At 39.9% G+C, this 18241-nt stretch overlaps 9 protein-coding genes across 9 annotated transcripts; 4 read left to right on the top strand and 5 right to left on the bottom strand.

Annotated features, from left to right (window-relative positions):
- Window positions 1–597: 597 nt before the first annotated feature.
- On the bottom strand, window positions 598–3021 carry NEHOM01_2224 (uncharacterized protein; the record flags this gene model as incomplete). The annotated part of the gene is made up of 1 exon (XM_051491102.1): window positions 598–3021. The coding sequence occupies one exon, from the start codon at window positions 3019–3021 to the stop codon at window positions 598–600; it is 2424 nt and encodes an 807-aa protein (XP_051347062.1).
- A 653-nt stretch (window positions 3022–3674) lies between these two features.
- NEHOM01_2223 (20S proteasome subunit alpha 4) lies at window positions 3675–4352 on the bottom strand (the record flags this gene model as incomplete). Its single annotated transcript, XM_051491101.1, has 1 exon — window positions 3675–4352. The coding sequence occupies one exon, from the start codon at window positions 4350–4352 to the stop codon at window positions 3675–3677; it is 678 nt and encodes a 225-aa protein (XP_051347061.1).
- A 310-nt stretch (window positions 4353–4662) lies between these two features.
- Window positions 4663–5460, top strand: NEHOM01_2222 (uncharacterized protein; the record flags this gene model as incomplete). Its single annotated transcript, XM_051491100.1, has 1 exon — window positions 4663–5460. The coding sequence occupies one exon, from the start codon at window positions 4663–4665 to the stop codon at window positions 5458–5460; it is 798 nt and encodes a 265-aa protein (XP_051347060.1).
- Window positions 5461–6284: 824 nt separating this feature from the next.
- On the bottom strand, window positions 6285–7280 carry NEHOM01_2221 (uncharacterized protein; the record flags this gene model as incomplete). The annotated part of the gene is made up of 1 exon (XM_051491099.1): window positions 6285–7280. The coding sequence occupies one exon, from the start codon at window positions 7278–7280 to the stop codon at window positions 6285–6287; it is 996 nt and encodes a 331-aa protein (XP_051347059.1).
- A 482-nt stretch (window positions 7281–7762) lies between these two features.
- On the top strand, window positions 7763–9160 carry NEHOM01_2220 (geranylgeranyl transferase type-2 subunit beta; the record flags this gene model as incomplete). The annotated part of the gene is made up of 1 exon (XM_051491098.1): window positions 7763–9160. One exon carries the CDS (start codon window positions 7763–7765, stop codon window positions 9158–9160), a length of 1398 nt encoding a protein of 465 aa, XP_051347058.1.
- Window positions 9161–9223: 63 nt separating this feature from the next.
- NEHOM01_2219 (uncharacterized protein) lies at window positions 9224–9997 on the bottom strand (the record flags this gene model as incomplete). Its single annotated transcript, XM_051491097.1, has 1 exon — window positions 9224–9997. One exon carries the CDS (start codon window positions 9995–9997, stop codon window positions 9224–9226), a length of 774 nt encoding a protein of 257 aa, XP_051347057.1.
- Window positions 9998–10713: 716 nt separating this feature from the next.
- Window positions 10714–12837, bottom strand: NEHOM01_2218 (protein transport protein SEC24; the record flags this gene model as incomplete). The annotated part of the gene is made up of 1 exon (XM_051491096.1): window positions 10714–12837. The coding sequence occupies one exon, from the start codon at window positions 12835–12837 to the stop codon at window positions 10714–10716; it is 2124 nt and encodes a 707-aa protein (XP_051347056.1).
- A 438-nt stretch (window positions 12838–13275) lies between these two features.
- Window positions 13276–16071, top strand: NEHOM01_2217 (uncharacterized protein; the record flags this gene model as incomplete). Its single annotated transcript, XM_051491095.1, has 1 exon — window positions 13276–16071. One exon carries the CDS (start codon window positions 13276–13278, stop codon window positions 16069–16071), a length of 2796 nt encoding a protein of 931 aa, XP_051347055.1.
- A 1407-nt stretch (window positions 16072–17478) lies between these two features.
- Window positions 17479–18153, top strand: NEHOM01_2216 (uncharacterized protein; the record flags this gene model as incomplete). The annotated part of the gene is made up of 1 exon (XM_051491094.1): window positions 17479–18153. One exon carries the CDS (start codon window positions 17479–17481, stop codon window positions 18151–18153), a length of 675 nt encoding a protein of 224 aa, XP_051347054.1.
- Window positions 18154–18241: the final 88 nt, after the last annotated feature.

The raw sequence follows: 18241 nt of genomic DNA, 5'->3' as shown, positions 1-18241 counted from the left end.
CTCTCTTTTGGGTTGATAGCCACTTTCAAAACATTCGCAAACTAGTGCGAACTCGAGTTAGTATAGTTTGTCCGTGTATGTTTTAAACTAGTAGTTGTTAGATTTTCAAATAAAGCATCTTTATTGTGTTCTGTTTCGCCAGCCTCGGAATCCGCAAATTCGGGCCAGAAAGTGACGAGCTTCGCTTTCTGCAAATAGTTTTGAAATTGCAAGTTCGGCGAGTTGCAAGATTGGCGTGCAACATATATTACCTCAAACTATCCTATACGAAGCCCAAATCAGGGTTAGTATTAGTATTGGGTTATAAATGACTTGCGGATGGTTAGTAGATTAAATATTCTCAAGTGTATTATACTCTTAAAGTAGCTAGTTGCAAACCGAACAATATACACAAGATCTGTTTGGGCTAGGATCTGCTTATCAATAAAGGAAAGAACTATTATCTTATTGGACTTATAATAGGATAAATCTTCTCGGAACTGCTTGTTTTGAGCCGACGGCAGCTGAGAGATTCCAGTTTGGCGGCGGGCTACATATGATTTGCTGAAATGTAGAGGGATACCATGAATGTCTAGCAAGCCGTGTTGGGGTCATTCATCATAAGTATTTGGCCACGATCTGTTCATATGTTTGGGGCGCGGAGTCTATCGGGGCAGTTTGAAATTGAATTTCATAACTATCAAAGACCTGCTGGGCATTGTTATAGAGTTTAGCATCGGTCTCAGTCAACTGCAGAACCAGTTTGCTTAAGCCGAGGTCTTGTGTGGTTTGGTTTTGTTCTTTGGCTAGACTGATATACTTGAATAACGAGAAGCCACTGATCACATCCGGCTGTTCGCAATACTTAACCTCATCTAGACAAGGGCAGTCATTAAGTACGAGCGAAGTGATCTGCGGGCCAATAGGAGAAGTGAGGATTTGAGCAATAGCCAGATTATGGAAGCGCATATTCAGAACTTGTATTTCAACAAGTCTGACAAAAGTATATTCACCCAATATTTTGTAGATAATGTTAAGATCAACATTGTCAAGGACTAAACTTTTGACGTTAAGGCACCAATTACACGTTTTCTGGAAATATAGAGTCTTCATTTCAAAATCGTTGAGGAAATTAATCTTTGAGCGAATAAGTGAGAAGCGGAGTTGATCAGCAGTGATGTTCTGGAATCGGTTTAGAAACTCAATACACTCCCAAACACATTTTATGTCTACTACGTTAGGTGCGCGAAATATGATGGTTGAATAGTGTATATTCTGGCAAAAGGCATCTCCGGCTTGTTCTCTGTACATGTTGAATAGGTCTGTTAAATCACGATCCGTAAGTTTAATGTCAACTGTCTCATGACATTTCCAGTTGGGAGTACTAAGCCTTTCTCCTTGGCAGACAATGCCCATTCGTTGGATCATCATCATAAAAGTTGGTGAGATGGCATTGATTTTGTAGAACAGTTCGAATGTGGCGATAAAGTCTTTCCGGCCAGTACTATAACATACATCTACCTCATCAGTTACGATGCCAAGTTTGGCAAAAACCTCTTTAGTGTAAATTCCTTGATAGGCATTCAATGGCCTGCATGGCAGTTTAGTGGCAATCGGAGAAATGAGTTTGGCGGCAAAAAGCCAAGGCGTGGCTGGTATTGAAATGTTAGCAATGCTGAACAAGTTCTGGTCATATGTAGGGGAAATCTCTAACCCAATGATAGTATCTGTTTGGGTTTGGCCCTGTTCATATTTTATTGGCAATATGTCACTCCATCTCAACATTAAACTCCTCGTCAGACAATCACTAGTCATATTACCAAGACCTGTTACTTTTATATCTTTGTCCAGCATTCTCATAATCTTTATCTCACCGCATTTGACTAACGAGCTTTGAAGAGGACTAAAATCAATATTAAGCACTTCTACTGGACCCATCATGTCGCCTGGAAAAAGGTCCATGAAAGTAAGTGAATAACCGTCCTCGAGTGGAAGTATGTTAAGTAAATCAAGACATGGAACTTGATTGTAGTCCAATGTGATTCTTACAATGGGCCGCTGATAGACAGCATCTTTTTCGAAAAACCTCATCATGACGTCATTTGCCCTGGGAATCAGAAGATGGCACTCGAACTTATAACTAGCATGTCTATTGACATCTATTGCCTCTTTATAACCAGCATCGGCCACAGATTTAAAGTCCATTACATGATTTTTCGACTGAGCACCCACAAGAAAGATTAGGTTTTTGGCATCAATCAGGTTAATAACTCGAGATAGAATAGACATGTTTGCCCGTGCGTAACTTGGATTGGCCTTATCGTACTTAAAGGTAACCCATAGATAATCGAATCTATCGGCTCGAATGACCGCAACTTCTTTTAATATATTCATATCGGCCCGAGCTTGTGCCATACTTGCATATCTAGGCAGTACAAATGTGATTTTTGATCCCAAATGGTTTATCATATACTTAGACTTATATGTGAGTATGCTGTCATTCACTACTGACCCATCTTGATATCTATATATATAAGACGTCAGACTCACGATTGCGTCTTTTTTGCCAAATACCAACCCAATTGATTTCAGCTTATGAATTATCCACTGCGCCGTTTCCCATGGTATTGGTGTTTTCTCAATGGACTCATTAATATTATCCAACTGGTCAACACCTTGGTTGGTAGGCTTAAGTAAATTCTGATCGCCACAATAACCCATATAATACACTTCAACAGGATCCACCACGTTGTCATCACCATCATCGTCATCACTACTTTCTAAACATAGATCATCATCAAACAATCCAGCAACACTATTCAACAATACTAGCACGAGATAAAACCATGCCAAGCAGTACCTCATTGTTTTGAAATGTCCTTCTTTAGCCGATTTGATACTCATTCTACAACCCAATGCTAACCCAATCTTATCTTGATCCCTTAGAGTTAATCTAACAAGGCAGCAATCACCTCTCATAGAACTTGTGCCGCATTGAGCCAGAAGAACTACCAGGTTATTCCAATATGAAGATAGTGGCATGTATCGGGAAAAGTAAAAAGAAAGATAAGCAGAACACACATTTTGTTGCCAAAAAAGGAAATAAACAAGTCCAACTTATTAATTCCTGCCAAGTTTGAACTAGTATTTTATTGGGTTAGTATTTCGTCACTAGTTGTTATCTTCTACCCACAAGTTAGTTGTGTTTAGTTTAGTAGAGTAGAGTAGAGTGGAGTAGAATGGATATGATATGCTAGTTTATAGAAGTAAAGAAGAAGATTGTTTGTCAAACATAGTACTATACTATACCAATCCAATAAACCTACTTTAACTAAACTAACTTTGCATATCTAAGATACACTTCAATACGAAGTCATCCTATCTCAGCACAGCCATACTAACCCAATAAAAGACACTACTTGTCATCAGAAATGTCTTTAATAGAGTATATTGGCTAATGAACCATATACTTCCCTAGGCATTACATTAGACACCAATTGTTTATTGAGTAACTCTGCTGGTTAAGAATCACCCAATACTAACCACATGATTAGATAGCAAATAGTATCAAACTGGTCATAAAGTACGTATAGATAATAAAACAAGTAACTATAGGTATAAATTTAGTGCATTTGGTATGTAGGTAGATAAGTAGTAACTGACTAAATAGCTAAATGGCCAAACATTCAGCTAACTTACTGAGCATCTGAAAGAAGATCTGAGATAGCCGAAGTAGGCATAATTTGAGCTACTTCCGGACTAATCTCATAAATGGTCATTTTCTGAGGGTCTTTCTGAGCCGTATTAAAGAGAGCTTGAGCTACAATCTGAGTTGGACTCGAACCCGTCGCTGTTTCTAAGTACTCAGTAGCCTTATCACTCTTCTGACCAATTGCCCCTCCAATATAGAAAGAGTAATTACCATCCGGTTCGACTAAAGCAATAACAGGACCATTCGAATCAAACCCAAAAAGGACTATCTTAGCACCAAATGGCCGACAGCCACCAGTAATAGTGAATTTTTGCAAGTAATCTCCTAACTCTTGGGCCAATTTCTTGATATCAATCCGCTCGCCAATATCATAAGCATATTGTCTGGCTATAAGAATGGCTTGATCAATGATAACTAAACAATCTGGATAAATACCAGCAAAGGAAAGATAGATACCAGATTCAACTTCCTTAAACTTATCTAAGTCGGAAAGGATTCTGTTCTTACTCTCTGCACGTTTTTCAATAGCTACTGCAATGCTCTGCTGATTTGAATAGAAGATAACTGGCGATCCCCTTTCACTGGCTAATTGTGCATATTCAACTTGAAAGATTCGGCCATTAGGAGAGAAGATAGAAAGAGCGCGGTCGTACTTACTCATGAAAAAATAAACACTATTGGGCTGTGATATATATAGATTGTGTTTATTGGGTTAGTATTGGGTTTGTATTTGGGTTGGGGTTGGTTGGGATTGGAGTGGTTGGGGGCTAGTTTGCTTGGGGTGACTTCATGGGTCTTCATTGATAAGTTGGCTTTAGGCGGTACTGGGGAGTGGAGTTAGTAGGGACTGTGTATGGTCTATGACCTGGTTATTAGTCCGACTAGGGATATATTGTAAACTTGATTTCAATTGGCCGGTTGGAGTAGAGGTTAGTATTGATCTAATGAGACAATTATACAAAGAAAGGATGATGAATACTCTTCTTCCTTATCCTGCTAAATTAAGTCTGCGATATTTAGGTGGAGGTGCTAGGAAGGCAATGATTCATATTTCGATTGGCACTGGCGAAGGTACAGATGTGGAGTTGAAGAATTCGCACGAAATACAAAGTCGGAGTTTAGGGGATACGGGAATGGACCAGTTCCTTAAATACGGGCGGGAAGTAGTTCGTTGGTTTTTATTGGGGAGTTGTTTTGTGTACTTTGGGATCTTGGCCTACTCTTTTGGGGAGAACCAAGGTATTGGGTTAGTTTCATTGTTAGGACTTTGGGTGGTTTTACTGATTGGGTTTATCTTCTGGAAGAAAGCAATTCAACAGGAGCAGAAGAAAGAGAGCGAGTATACGAGGTTTTTCCTTTGTGTTGTTTCGGGTATAGTCTTGGCTTTACCAGCTGTGATCTCAGGAAATCTATGGCTGGTTTATTTAGTGACGCATATGATTGTAACTAATGATGCGCTTTTGTTTATTGGGGTAAGTCATTTGATTTTGTTTGTGATTAGTTTGGCCTATACGGGCACAATGTTTGGGCACTTACTGGGATTCTTCCCAGTTCTGTTGGCCCTTTTTGCCGTGCTAGATTATATCTGGCCACGAATAGGTGTTAATAAAAACCGAGTGGTTGTCTCGCAGAACCGATTAACCATTTTCTTTTCGGCCTTAGGTCTACTAGTAACTCTAGTGCTTTTGACTATGGTCGCATTGAAACTTGAGTATGGCATAGTTAACTACCTACTTGGACCGGCTGAGAAGTCCAAGTTAGGTCTGTAAGGTTGGGAAAGTAAGGTGTATTTGACCAAGACTTTGTTACTATTAGGTTAATAAACTCTATCGCTATGTTGTATTAGATTGAATTGAGATGATGTCATGTGTGATGCCCTCGCTGGTCTCCACATTAAAGTGAGTTATATAGGGGTATAGTTCAGTAATACTAGCCCTAAGGCACTATTTGCAGCGAGTGCGATTAAAATCACGAATTAGAAATCACAATCTCAGATTAGTATTTATACTCCGAGTTTGCGAGATATCTCAGGATGACGTATGATAAAGAGAACCTAAGCTATACAAACCCAATACTAACCTGTCCTCTTCCAAATTGGTCTTTAGTTGAGTATGTTTGCTTAAAAGGTACTATTCTATTCCCGAAACACTACAAATATCATTACCAACCTAATGTGAAGAATGAATAACTGATGACTTGAATGAATAACTGATGACTTGAATGAATAACTGATTACTTGAATGAACAACTGATGACTTTATTGTTATAGCGGTGTACACACCTGTACTAACCTTTAAACAGTTGAGCTGCTGAAGCAGTGAAGGATTGGTGTTTCTAATAGGACCGACCAGAAACTATCTAGCTGCACTAATACTAAGAAGATCAAAATTAAGCAATCAACTTTCAGATAAGTAAAATAGAAAGTAAAGCCAAAAAAGATAAGATAAGCAAGTCAATTATAAGTCTCTTAAAAGCAAACCCAAAATATTCACTTTAAAAATCAAATAGAGATAAGAATAGCTTATCTTATCTAACTCACAATTACTTTTAGCTAATAATAATACTAACCCAACACTAACTCTTATCTATCCAACTAAATACCTTTAAGAAAGTCGGTAGTACGCTCAACCGCCTGATGAAGAATCTCTTCTATATCTCTGTGCCGAGCAATGCCACTAAGTAAAACAGCAGCAAAAACATCTCCGGCCCCAGTAGTATTCTTAGCATTAACTTTAGGAGGCTTAACAATACTAATACATTCACCTTGTTCAGACTTATAAAGAGCAGCTACTGAATGGGGACCACAAGTAATCACTGCATTTTGCGTCTCCTTTTGAATGCAAGCATACAACTCCTTAGTACTACTGGGATAAATACCTGTAATTTGATGATATAATTCAGTAAATTCATCTTTGTTACCAATAATCCAATCACTATGCTTAATAAACGGTTTAACCTTCTGATAAGAACGAATAAGCACCCCAGGATCAGAAAGATTAAAACATAAAGTAGCAGGAAGTGTTCCAGTCTTTTTACGCCGAACTACTTCCTGTAAAGATTCACTTGACTCAACCGTATACCCAGCTATATACACAATAGAAGCTTTCTCTTGCTCAGCTTGTCTAGCTAGATTTAAAAACAACGTTTCAGTCATCTGCTTATCTACTATCATGCACGGACTTGGTTTAGTCACAAAAGCTCTATTTTGACCGTTAGGAATCACAAAACAAATTCCAGGTTCAGTATCTAGAGTTGTTGCTCTTACAGTTAAACGATCAATCCGACCGGCTAGGGCCTTATAAAAGACTTGATTAGAGATAGGTTGGGTTGAAAATGGGCCAATAAATACGGCATTAACACCGTCAGTTGATTTTGATATCTCCATGCAAGTGTTGTAAAGCATTCCACCATAAGAGACTGTAGTATTCTCCTGGTCATTTAAATAGATTAGTAATTGTGCCTGTGCTTCACTACTTAGTGTATGATAGAGAGTCATTTCATTTGGGGCCAGTCCTAATTGGTTTACCAAATTAGGCAATTTAATAGATATGTCAATGAATGGAATACAAAGTGCAAATACAGTGGTCATTAAAAAAAAAAGAGACGGTCTTTATACGTTATCTTAGATAAGCATTTATTGAGTTATTATTAAGTTGTGTTGGTGTTGAGTTAGTGTTAAGTTAGTATTGTGTTAAGTTGATGTTGAGTTAAGTTGGTATTGTATTGTAATAAGTTGTACTAAGTTGATATTGTATTGTGTTAAGATGGTATTAAATTGATAATGTATTAAGTTGGGTTAAGTTGATATTGTATTGTGTTAAGTTGGTTTAAGTTGTATTGTAATAAGTTGTACTAAGTTGATATTGTATTGTGTTAAGTTGGTTTAAGTTGTATTGTAATAAGTTGTACTAAGTTGATATTGTATTATGTTAAGTTGTATTAAGTTGATATTCTATTATACTAAACTCTATTAAGATGGTGTTAAGTTGCACCAACCCAATACTAACCCAATAGGAAACGAAATCGAAATCGAAATTGAAAGTGGATTGTGTTTGTTTGGGGTGATTCGGTATGGTTGAGAAGAAAGTGCATGTGGACTTTGTGATGCGGTGTTTGTCTGAGAAGACTAGAGTGTTCTATCTTTCTTCGCCAATGCGGATGAGTACTTTGTACTGGGGATTGTTTTCTCTTTCGATGCTGGATGATTTGCCTATGGTTATTGGCTTTGCGGGGCGGATTGAGGAATTTGTTGTGAAGTGCCAAAATGAAGATGGTGGATTTGGTGCGGCGGTTGGGTATCCTTCTTCGCCTCTGGCTACTCTGTCGGCTTTACAGTTGCTTTCTTTGATTCAGCAGACTAAACTGACTTGTCAGAGTAAGGGAATGCCAGTGCCGGAGGTAGAAGACTGTGGGCTTAAACGAGCTGGAGAGTTTACTATTCAGAACCGCATTGATGAACAAACAATTCAGCCTTTGCTAAGTATGCCCAAAGTAGTACTGCTAGGAGACGAAGAGGATGAGAGTGATGAAAGTGATGATGAAGAAAAGGAAGACGATCACGAGCCTATTGAAAACAGTGCTGGTGCGCCGGAAGGTACACAAACCCAAGAAAGTGTAGAGGGCAAGACTAATATAGAGGGGCCAAAAGATCAAGAGTCCTCTAAGACTCCTGATCAGAGAAACAAGTCGGACCGGCCGGATAATGACCAGACCAAACCTTCAGAGACTCCGAATAAACCTGAAGGAGAGAAAAACACTGATTCTAACCCGGACAGTTCTACTAAGCCTAGTCATAAACCTTCTAATCAGCCTAGACCTAAAATGCCTAACTGGGTTATGTGTAATGCTTTTCTTGAGAAGTTCGTGACTGATGAGAAGATTATTGGGTATCCTGGATTCTTGCTTGACCAGCGAATGCCTTTTTGCTATACAATATCGAAGAACTTGCTTTCTCAGCTGAATGCAGGTGGTCCTGAGTACTTTTTGGTTCTAACCCCTATCAAAACGTTGCTTTGTGATTACATTTCTAAGTGCAGTAATTTTGATGGTGGTATTGGGTGTGAGCCAGGTTGCGAATCACATGTAGCCTATACTTTTTGTGCAATCTCAACTCTATTTATTATTGGTGAAATTGGAGCTATTGATACAGAGGGTTGTGCCCGTTTTCTAACCCAATGTCAAAGAAAGTCTGGTGGCTTTGCTGATCGAGTAGATAAGTCCGAAGATCTGTGTGCTTCATTTTGGGCCTATTCTAGTCTTATGCTTCTGGGTAAGTCCTTCTATGCTGATACCAAAGCTCTCAAAGCGTTTGTTCAGTCTTGTGAGTGTGTAACTGGTGGCTTCTCAGACCACCCGGGCAAAACCCCTAATTTACACCATACGACAATGGCTCTATCTCTACTTGCTATGCTAGATAGTACTTCTATTCTTGATGCCATTCCTGCTATGGCCCTTTGTCTCTACGATTAAGTTAAGTTGAGTCAGATTGATATGGAGGGCGGTTAAGTTAATAAATTATAAAGACGTAGTGGTTTATTGTTGTAATTGGACAATCTCAGCTAGTATCTTGAAAAACTGAGGAAGATTGTCTAACAATGAATGATTTCCCTCTAGGATTTCTACATTCACCATATTACTAATGCTCATTAAGTGGGTCTTAACTGCCTCTGAATCGGCTACCAAGTACTCATCCTGGCTGCTCACAATGGCATAAAGAGGTACCTGTGCTTGGTTCATATGACCTGTCTCCTGTCCTAAGCTAAAGAAGTCTTCCTTCCCACCCTCCTTAAAGAGACTCAGAAACCGCTCGGCAATAATGTACTGGCCCTGGTGCTTAAATGGCAGCACACCAGAAGTCTGTTCTGCAATCTTTATCTGCTCAGCTAGATGCGGATTAGTGTGTTCTTCATACTCCCGATCACTTACTGGCCCCTGCAGAATAGCTCCTTTAATTCGACTGTCCCGCTTTTCACCTAAGAAGAGCATAATCACTTGACAGCCCGTCGAGTGTCCTAACAACCAAACACTATCTTGACTATCTAACTCTAAGTATTTATAAACTGTTTCCAAATCCACCACATCATCATTAATTGAATGCATGCCATAATATGGCATAGATCGCAATCCAAGACTTATTACCTGTACGCCATGTTTACGCCCAAACTCCATTAACTGGCCAACATATCCACCCACCACCGAATCCCCCAAACCCCCAATATATATCAATTTACTACAACTTTCAACTCGATTGTTAACCACTAAAACTCCACTTATTATCTCAATTGAACAATCCTCCAGCCTTTGCATGAAATATTTTTGCCGTCTCTGCCGGGTTACTCTCCGTACCAAAAGCTCCGCCGGCTGGATGGAACACGTTCAAGGCACCAAACATCTCGAACGAAAATCCGCTCTCATTCCCAATCTAGCCGTTTCTCCTTTTATTTCCTTTTTAGATACTCTCAGATCTCAACACCAACTACATCCAGATGAGTACCACCGCATATCTTCACAATATACTCCCAATCTCTCCAAACAGGAAATCAAAACTTTAGTCCATTTATCACTTTTTAACAAACTATCCCCATCCTAAATCAAAACACACTCAACTCTAACCCAATTCTATATTTTACCTCTTAATCAATAAATTGAGCCAAATTACTATCTCAACCTGTAGTGCTGTCATACGACCACTACCCATTTCCCACAACAATCAACTTAAGTATTGGTAAGTTACTCACTACTTAGTAAACACTACTTAGTACTAAACCAATACTAATACTAACACTAACCCAAGATGACGTCATCTTACTTCAACTCAACCGTGTTTGCTTAATAAAAGACACTACTTATCTCAAGGAATGTCTTTAATAGAGTATGTATTAGTTAAGTATGGAGTTGGGATTGAGTTAGGATTAGGTTGGTATTCAGTACTACATAAACTAACATATCTTAACTTAACTCACTAAACACAGACTATAAACCATCAACTAAGTTAATAAGACAGGATTGATGAAGTAATAGCTTTATTTGCGCGATACTTTAGTGTGTAGTGTGCCTAGGTAGTCCTGATACTTAGGATAGCCGCCCATTTGGTCTTCAACCATGTATCCAATAAAATCAGCATCTTGCTCGCCCTGGGCACGTCGTAGAACCTTTATGTGCACGCCATACGCCTCACGTAGAGCTGCCAGCGCATCAGTCACCGCACTACTTTCTAGCATTTCATCGGCAAAATCAATAGCACCATGGCCAAACCAAAAGACCACTCGACCCCCAGCATCCAGTATGTACCCCTCATCTGTACTTAACCCGCGCATACTTAATCTTTCCCCGGCAAAGCTCATAATCCCAGCCGAAACAAAAAGACTGGATATCTTCACTAATCTAGGATAAAACATACGTAAAGTCCGTTCCACTGATAAGGGCATTAAGGCTCCAGCTAACTCTTCTTTAGCTGCTGGACCTAAATGCAACTTAGGATACTTTAACAAACTTTGTAAGATACATGGCAGTACTTTGATTGTTTCAGGCAAAACCAACTGATTACTAGCCGTATCTTTAGCACAGATCTTCTTATACAAAGCTAGCGCAGTTACAATGGCTACCTCTGCCTTCCGTACACTATCTAGCATAGAAGCTGGATCAGATGCTACATACTTACACATACCTGCAAAGATAGTATCAAAGGCCATACCTGCATATAACTGCTGGACTAATCGGGAAGCTTTCAGCCGCATATTGATCACTCGAACTCGATCGGCCCCTTGAATATCCACGTACTCCACAATGGTCTGAATCTGGACTGGAGCTCCTTCTCGCATAAAGTCGTCCACGCCAAAGGAAATACTTAGTGTTGTTCCGGCATCCATCTGGGAGAACAAAGAGCCCGTGATTGTTTCGGAAAACCCACAGGAATAAATAGCTCGTTTAGCCAGACCATTACTAGCTACTATCCTGACTGTACAGCGCAGGAATAGTTCTCTAAGCACTTTGTCACTAACCATAGCTCGAATATCTTCTTGTTCTAAGGCTCCACCAGTTGCAAAAGCTACACGACTGGTTTTGTGCAGCTGAGTAGTCTTAGGCGTAAATATATGCACTGCTGCTCCACACTCAGAAATACCCTGCAGTAAAGGTGCTTGAATAGTAATGTCATAACTCGGCCGACCTAGCCATAAAAGAATTGAACCTCCACCCGTATAAGATACTAATTGGGCTGCCGTAGTTAAACCAGCGGCTAAATCAAAACCATCAGTCGGATATTCAGCTATCAGCTTAACTAAAGAAGTAACTTTGTCTCCCGTCATTGTATCCACCTCAATTAGCCAAGGAGCAGCTAGTCCTGCTTCTCCCTCTACTCTATTCAGTACATTAACAGCTAGACCTAACTCCGTATCTGATACTACCGCTGGAGTACTACCAATAAGAACAACAGCAAAGCGCTGGTACAATAAAGCAAAGTCCCGAGACTCAATTAAGTCTTGTAAGCCTCCTAAATACTCAGCAAACTGGGCTGAAGATTTAGAGGTCAAAGATACATCAATGGCAAATACAACTGTGGCTTCAGCCCATTTACGACAGGCCGGAATAGGAAAGGCGGTTATTTTAGGCAGTTCACGGCGGGAGTACCAACTACGATCGGTTAATGCTTCTTTTTGCACAGTATAGTCTACGGCATGGTGAAGAAGAGTGGCAGGTTCGCCATCTACCTCGCCATTCTGACCACAGATCGCACATTTATAAGCTGAACTATTGGAAGGAGCCGGGAAGGCCTTACAACTACGACACTGGCCTAGTTCGGCTGGATAGGAGACAGTAAATTCGGGTAAAGCTACTATATCATTGAACGGCTGGACTAAGACTAGCATAGGAATGCCAACTACCTCGTATAAATCTTCGTCTGCTGGTACTGTATACATACTGGCCCGCATTAGTTCGGGTGGCACAACTCCGGCTAGATTTGAACATTCAACTCCACGAGATGTTGATAGGGGCGGTGTAAGAGTATAATCACCTCTATTAAGATCATCTGCTAATACACGGGGTAATGATGGTAACTTATCGAATATGTCTGGGTACTGTGTGGTCTCTTGAGTCGCCCGGGCTGTTAGTGCAGGACCCCGAGTCTTTGCGTCATCCGTAAACATATCTTGAAAATACAAAGAAAACTAAAGTAGTATTTGAATTGGGTTAGTCTATTGATATTGCCCTGGGCTTGGTATTCGGTTAGTATTCGGTTAGTGTTTGGTGTGGATAACTCTGTTGAAAGTGGCGACTGGTGAGAGTGTCATAGCTATTGTTTGTCCTTTGCTTTCTCGGTAGTGGTTGTAAGATAGTACTTGCAAGATCTTACGTAATTATGGTATAAATAGCTCTTGGTAATAAAGATTGTATGAAGACCATAGTATTTTGTTGGCAAGTTATGCTAATCTGTGTTAGTATATTGGTTGGGCTAGTATAGACATGCTAATGTGCTGTGTGGTTTATTACGATTTAGATAAGTATTTTGCTTCTACTAAGATCTCGTGGGTTGATATCACTTGTCTACTCTATAAATATGCTTTGAAGTTGGTAAGAATCTCATAATGAAAAGCATACAGATAACTAAACAAGAAGTAAGAAACGATAAGGAGTGCACTCCAGGACACCAGAGCTTGTCTTTGCCCAATAAACCCGTTTGTTGGCCAAGTCGAGATAAGTCTTTAGTTAAACTCCGGCAATCGAAAGACAGTGCTCCTTTCCTAGGACGCAATGCTAGACATAGCACTAGAACTACTCCTTTAATGACCAATGCTTCTACTGCCAAGCTATCTCACTACCATGCGATTATATCCAATTGGACTGTAATTAGATTGTGTGTCTTGTTAGTACTGTTGTTGCATTGGGTTAGTATAGTGAGTGGTTCGAGTATGGAAATAGATTGGCAGGATTTGCCACGTTCAGAGGATGTACTTAGATCTCTAAAAGAGATTGGGTTCGATCTATTTAATGAGGTTCCGCGTAGATGGATTATACTCCATCCATCCCTGGAAGCTTTAGAGTTCACACACACTCCGGGTGTCACTAGCGATGTCAATCCTGACTCGGCCCAACCGAACTATAGACAGAACCAAGCGCCTAGGTATGCGATAGACTGTTTAAGTGAGACAATTCGCTATACACTACCAAATGATTCAGATATGCTTACAAAAGCTTTGAATGAGTTGAAAAGAATTACAGTGATTAAGGCTAATGACGTTATTATCAAATATTTCGAACCGGATACTAACGGCCAGCAAGAGAAGTTGATCCTTTTGTGCCGACTTCTTAACATGTTTGAGTGTAGAGAGCTGCAGTTGATAGTTGATTGCGATAAAATCCACAACTTAGATAAATATAAAGATGGTTTTGATTCGGAGCTGTGTTGGGAAGAGGCTGACGATACCATTAGGTTTGCTGGCTCGGCGCCATTTTGTTTGGGGATTATGTCAGCTATCCCATCGGATCTCTTTCTAACGTATATATTTGAGCGCCTCGTTATATTACGGCGTGTTTCGCAGTTTAGATTGCCTATAATGTACCTCCCAGATCTCTCTATATATCTTATACCTTTATCACTATCAGAAAAATGGTGTCTCGAAATCTGTTATCGCCAAGAAAAGATTGATATTGATTTGAAATCCATTCAACGTGATGCTCAAGGCTGCGACAAGGTCATCTTCAACATCGGCCATATCAATCCCCCAATGGCAGTAACTGGGCTTGAGAAAGTGCCTACAGAAGGTCCAACCATAATGTTAGTTGGATCTTGGTTTGCTATTCGATATCTTGCAATATACAATAAGACCCCAATCAATGTTCATGCTTTGTCATACGATGCCTATAAGTTGAATCATGAATTTGCCTTTGCTGATAACAAAGAACTTCCATCACCTTCTGAACTCCGTGTCTTTGCCGACAGGTTTATTTACAGAGTCTCGTGTGCTGGGTCCTGTGATTTCGTATCTTACTACAAAGAATTATTGGCCCCGAAGTCCTTTGCTAAATATGGCATTTCTGTTGAATCAGTCGAGTTTGAGTATGCTTATGGCCGAGATGACTTCTTTCTGGGGTTAGAAAGCCTTTGCAAGATACAAGCTTTATCAAACTTCCCATTGAGTCCTAACAATAAGAAGATTGTGTGTCTTGGACCTGCACTTAGTGACCCCACGTGGGAGCTTGAAGAGCCGGTCAATATCAACCTTAGCAACCCCCAACTTCAGTTCGCCTGCCAGAATATACGCTACACAACACTTAGTATTAGTGGCTATAAAAGGACTTACCAGCAAGAGCCTGGCCAGAACCTGACCCGCTGTTGTATTGAGCTTCTCAACAAATTACGAAGTATCAATGCACAAGAGTTGTGTATCTCAAATGTGCATGGTGAGTTTTCAACTAATATTGACTTTAATCTGAAGTTGTCCCAAACTTGCTTAGATAACTCTCACAAATTCAATCTCAATGTCAGGACCTTGATTCTAGATAATGTCGATGAATTCATTTTATACCGAATGCTAGGTTGCTATGAGTTTACTTGCTCAAAACTAACCGAAATTCATATTATAAACCACCGCCTTGCTAACCTTGCCATTGTCCAAATATTAGCTCTTCCCATGGCTGAAAAGATCTCCAAGCTCATAATTAATGGCATCACTTGTCTAAATGAGGTCAAATATTTCCTCAGGCGAGAGAGATTGAAGGGATTCTCATTTTTTGACTATGTTAATGACCATAATGGGAAGGAAACAACACAAAAACTTGGCCTCCACAAACTCGTCCTAGCTCCTGAACCCGTCCTCTTTGGCTCGTATAAGAGAGCTTTAGATGCTCTCAATTATCTTAACATCAAAATGTTAGTCCCGTCTGACAAATACAACCTAAACCCGCCTTACCCCGACCAACCTTATATGATAGATATGAAAGGTCTCACTTATTGCATTACTACCCTTGCTGCCTTAGAAACCGATCTTACTGAATGTCAACTCACTCAAGATGGCCCAACTCCAACTCCAAACATAACCCAGTCTGATTCTATTACCAAACTGTTCTTACACTTACGTGACAATGAATTCTTAACTGCAAGAGATTTTGAAATTATTCGTTGTTGGGCAGCCTACCGATGCAAAAACCTAACAACTCTCTGGCTGGCTAAAGTTAAACTGACCGAACAAGACCGACAAGGACTGTATTCGTGCAAATATGTGTTCGGCAATCTACCATATCTTCATTCCGTTCAGATCGAGGACATCACTCCTAAGAATGGTCCGATTGTGCTCTCATTCGGTTTATGTCGTAATCTTTATCATCAAACTAGTCAACCTTCTGAATCTCACTGTACTTCTTATCGCTGCAATGTCGTGTAAACTACTCTATCTCCTTTACACCCGCTGTGACAAAATTGGGAATCTCATCCCAGATTACAATGCTAACTCAATACATCGCTTCATGCCATCATAGCTGTTCTCTGAAAACAGAAGTAGTAAGCCGCCTGTCCAATTGCTCAGAGTGTAATAGAACCTTTTATACTTCATCAGAAGAAAGGAAAGCTAGCTAATCAGATACTACGGAGTCCTAGCACAAACTCGGCCTGAAGACAAACTTCAATGGGTTTTGTTATTTCAACTGTGGACACCCGGCCTGCATCTATTGTGCCTACTTTCTTCACAAAACCCACTTGAAGGATTGTTGCTCTTGCGAAAATCCAAATACATATACTCTCAACTGACTTATAGGCATCCCTTCATCTACCGTTATATTTGCTTTTCCTGGCAGTAGTGCTAAAGGCTCTAATGCCAATTCAGACTGGCTCCAAACCTTACCATGGAAGGAGAACAGCTGTTGGCTCTACTTACCCTACAATAAATCAAGATGTTTGGCTTATGATCTCCACAAAGAACGGTGCAAACATCACAAAACCCAATCTAATCTGATTCCATTTGGGTTAATGTTTAAAAACAATGCGTCGAGCTTTCTTTTTGGAAATGTGAATAGGTTTAGTTGGAATTTAACTGTTAAGTTGAGTTGAGTTGAGTTGAGTTGAGATTAGGATTAGAAGTGTATTTGGGTCAGTTTTGGGCTAGGACAATAAAATGATGTTGTAGATGTTTATTTGGCGTAGTCATTCCATTAATGAACACGGCTTTTCCAGTTCAAGCATATATTAGTAGTCTTAATGCCCATCCCCTGAACTGCTATAAATTGATAGAATTAGGATATGGTCGAACATAGTTTAAGTCAGTCAACAATAATTGCCAGTTTAGTAGGAAGCTTAGCTGATAAAACAGCCGCATCGGAGTCTGTTTCAAGGGGATAAGCATAAGTCAACATATCTTTAGTCTTCATCAGCAGTTCCATTGGGTTAGTATTGGGTTAGAGGTTGGTAGAGTACAAGTCCAAACTATAAATATAGGATCTATTTGGATTAAGAAGATACTAAGTTGATGCTATGGCACGGAATCTTAGGTGTTGTACACGTCATACCTAACATGTTGATACTTTGTTCAATAGATCCTACGAGCGTCCGGTCTGATTATGTTTTGGTTGAAGTTAGTATTGGTTGAAAACGGCGGGCTACCACTCAATAACACGATATTAACCTAAACTTAACAGACTCTTGTTTATTCTCCTTGATTCAGTCTAACAAGAACCGTTCACGTTCATTTATGGCATTAGCAACAAAACAAGGCCCCCAAGTAATTAATCTACTTTCTTATCTACTCTTTTGAGAGATCAGTTTTCATTTAGATAAATTTACTTTGGTTTTGAAAGGTATGTCTTATCTTGAAATAGTTAAAGGTGTGGATAGAAATAGGATTTATCGCGGTCGGACGATTAGATATAGAATCGTGATTGTGTTGTGTTCTTTAGTGTTAGTGTTAGGTAGTGTTAGAGGGACGGGCTGTAATGGTATGTGTGATAGTAAAGTAGGCGGTGATAGTGACGTTGTTATGCAGGAAATAACAGCTCCGGGGGATTGGGCAGCATCATCTAAGATAACTGAAGACTTAACTACACATGGGTTTTCGCTTCAAGATAAGAAGAGTGTCGTCTATGTTAAGAAGCACATAACTGAAGAAGTAGCGGCGGTGGCCTCGGACTCGACTGTAGCTTTAAGTCCAACTAGCCCCACAGAAAACATTGACAAGTATATGGTGTTGTGGCCCGAGCCAGAGCTACAATTCACAATACCCAAAATTAGTGAAGTAGGCGGATTGCAGAGGGTTTTGAATACATTGAAGGATATTGTTGTTATCAAAGCTGACAAGGTCGTGTTTATCTATAAAGTAGAGCATGTCAAGAGGTTACCCGACAGATCCGATGCTATATTTCGAATTATCAGCACGCTAAAGTGTAAGGAGCTGGAACTTAGAATAGAAGAGTATGACATAGAGAGATATTCGCAATGGGTTAGTGTGGTGTCCGTGCCATCCCCCACACATCTTTAATGAGGCTCTCGAGATATCTCTACTTTTAGACGAGTTAACTACAGGGGCAAAGAACTTAGATATTTATTCCATACTACTTTAGATAAGC

This window comes from Nematocida homosporus (assembly GCF_024244095.1).
Source record: "Nematocida homosporus strain JUm1504 chromosome Unknown 360, whole genome shotgun sequence".
Classification (NCBI taxonomy): Eukaryota; Fungi; Microsporidia; genus Nematocida; species Nematocida homosporus.
This window is presented reverse-complemented; position numbering and strand designations above follow the sequence as displayed.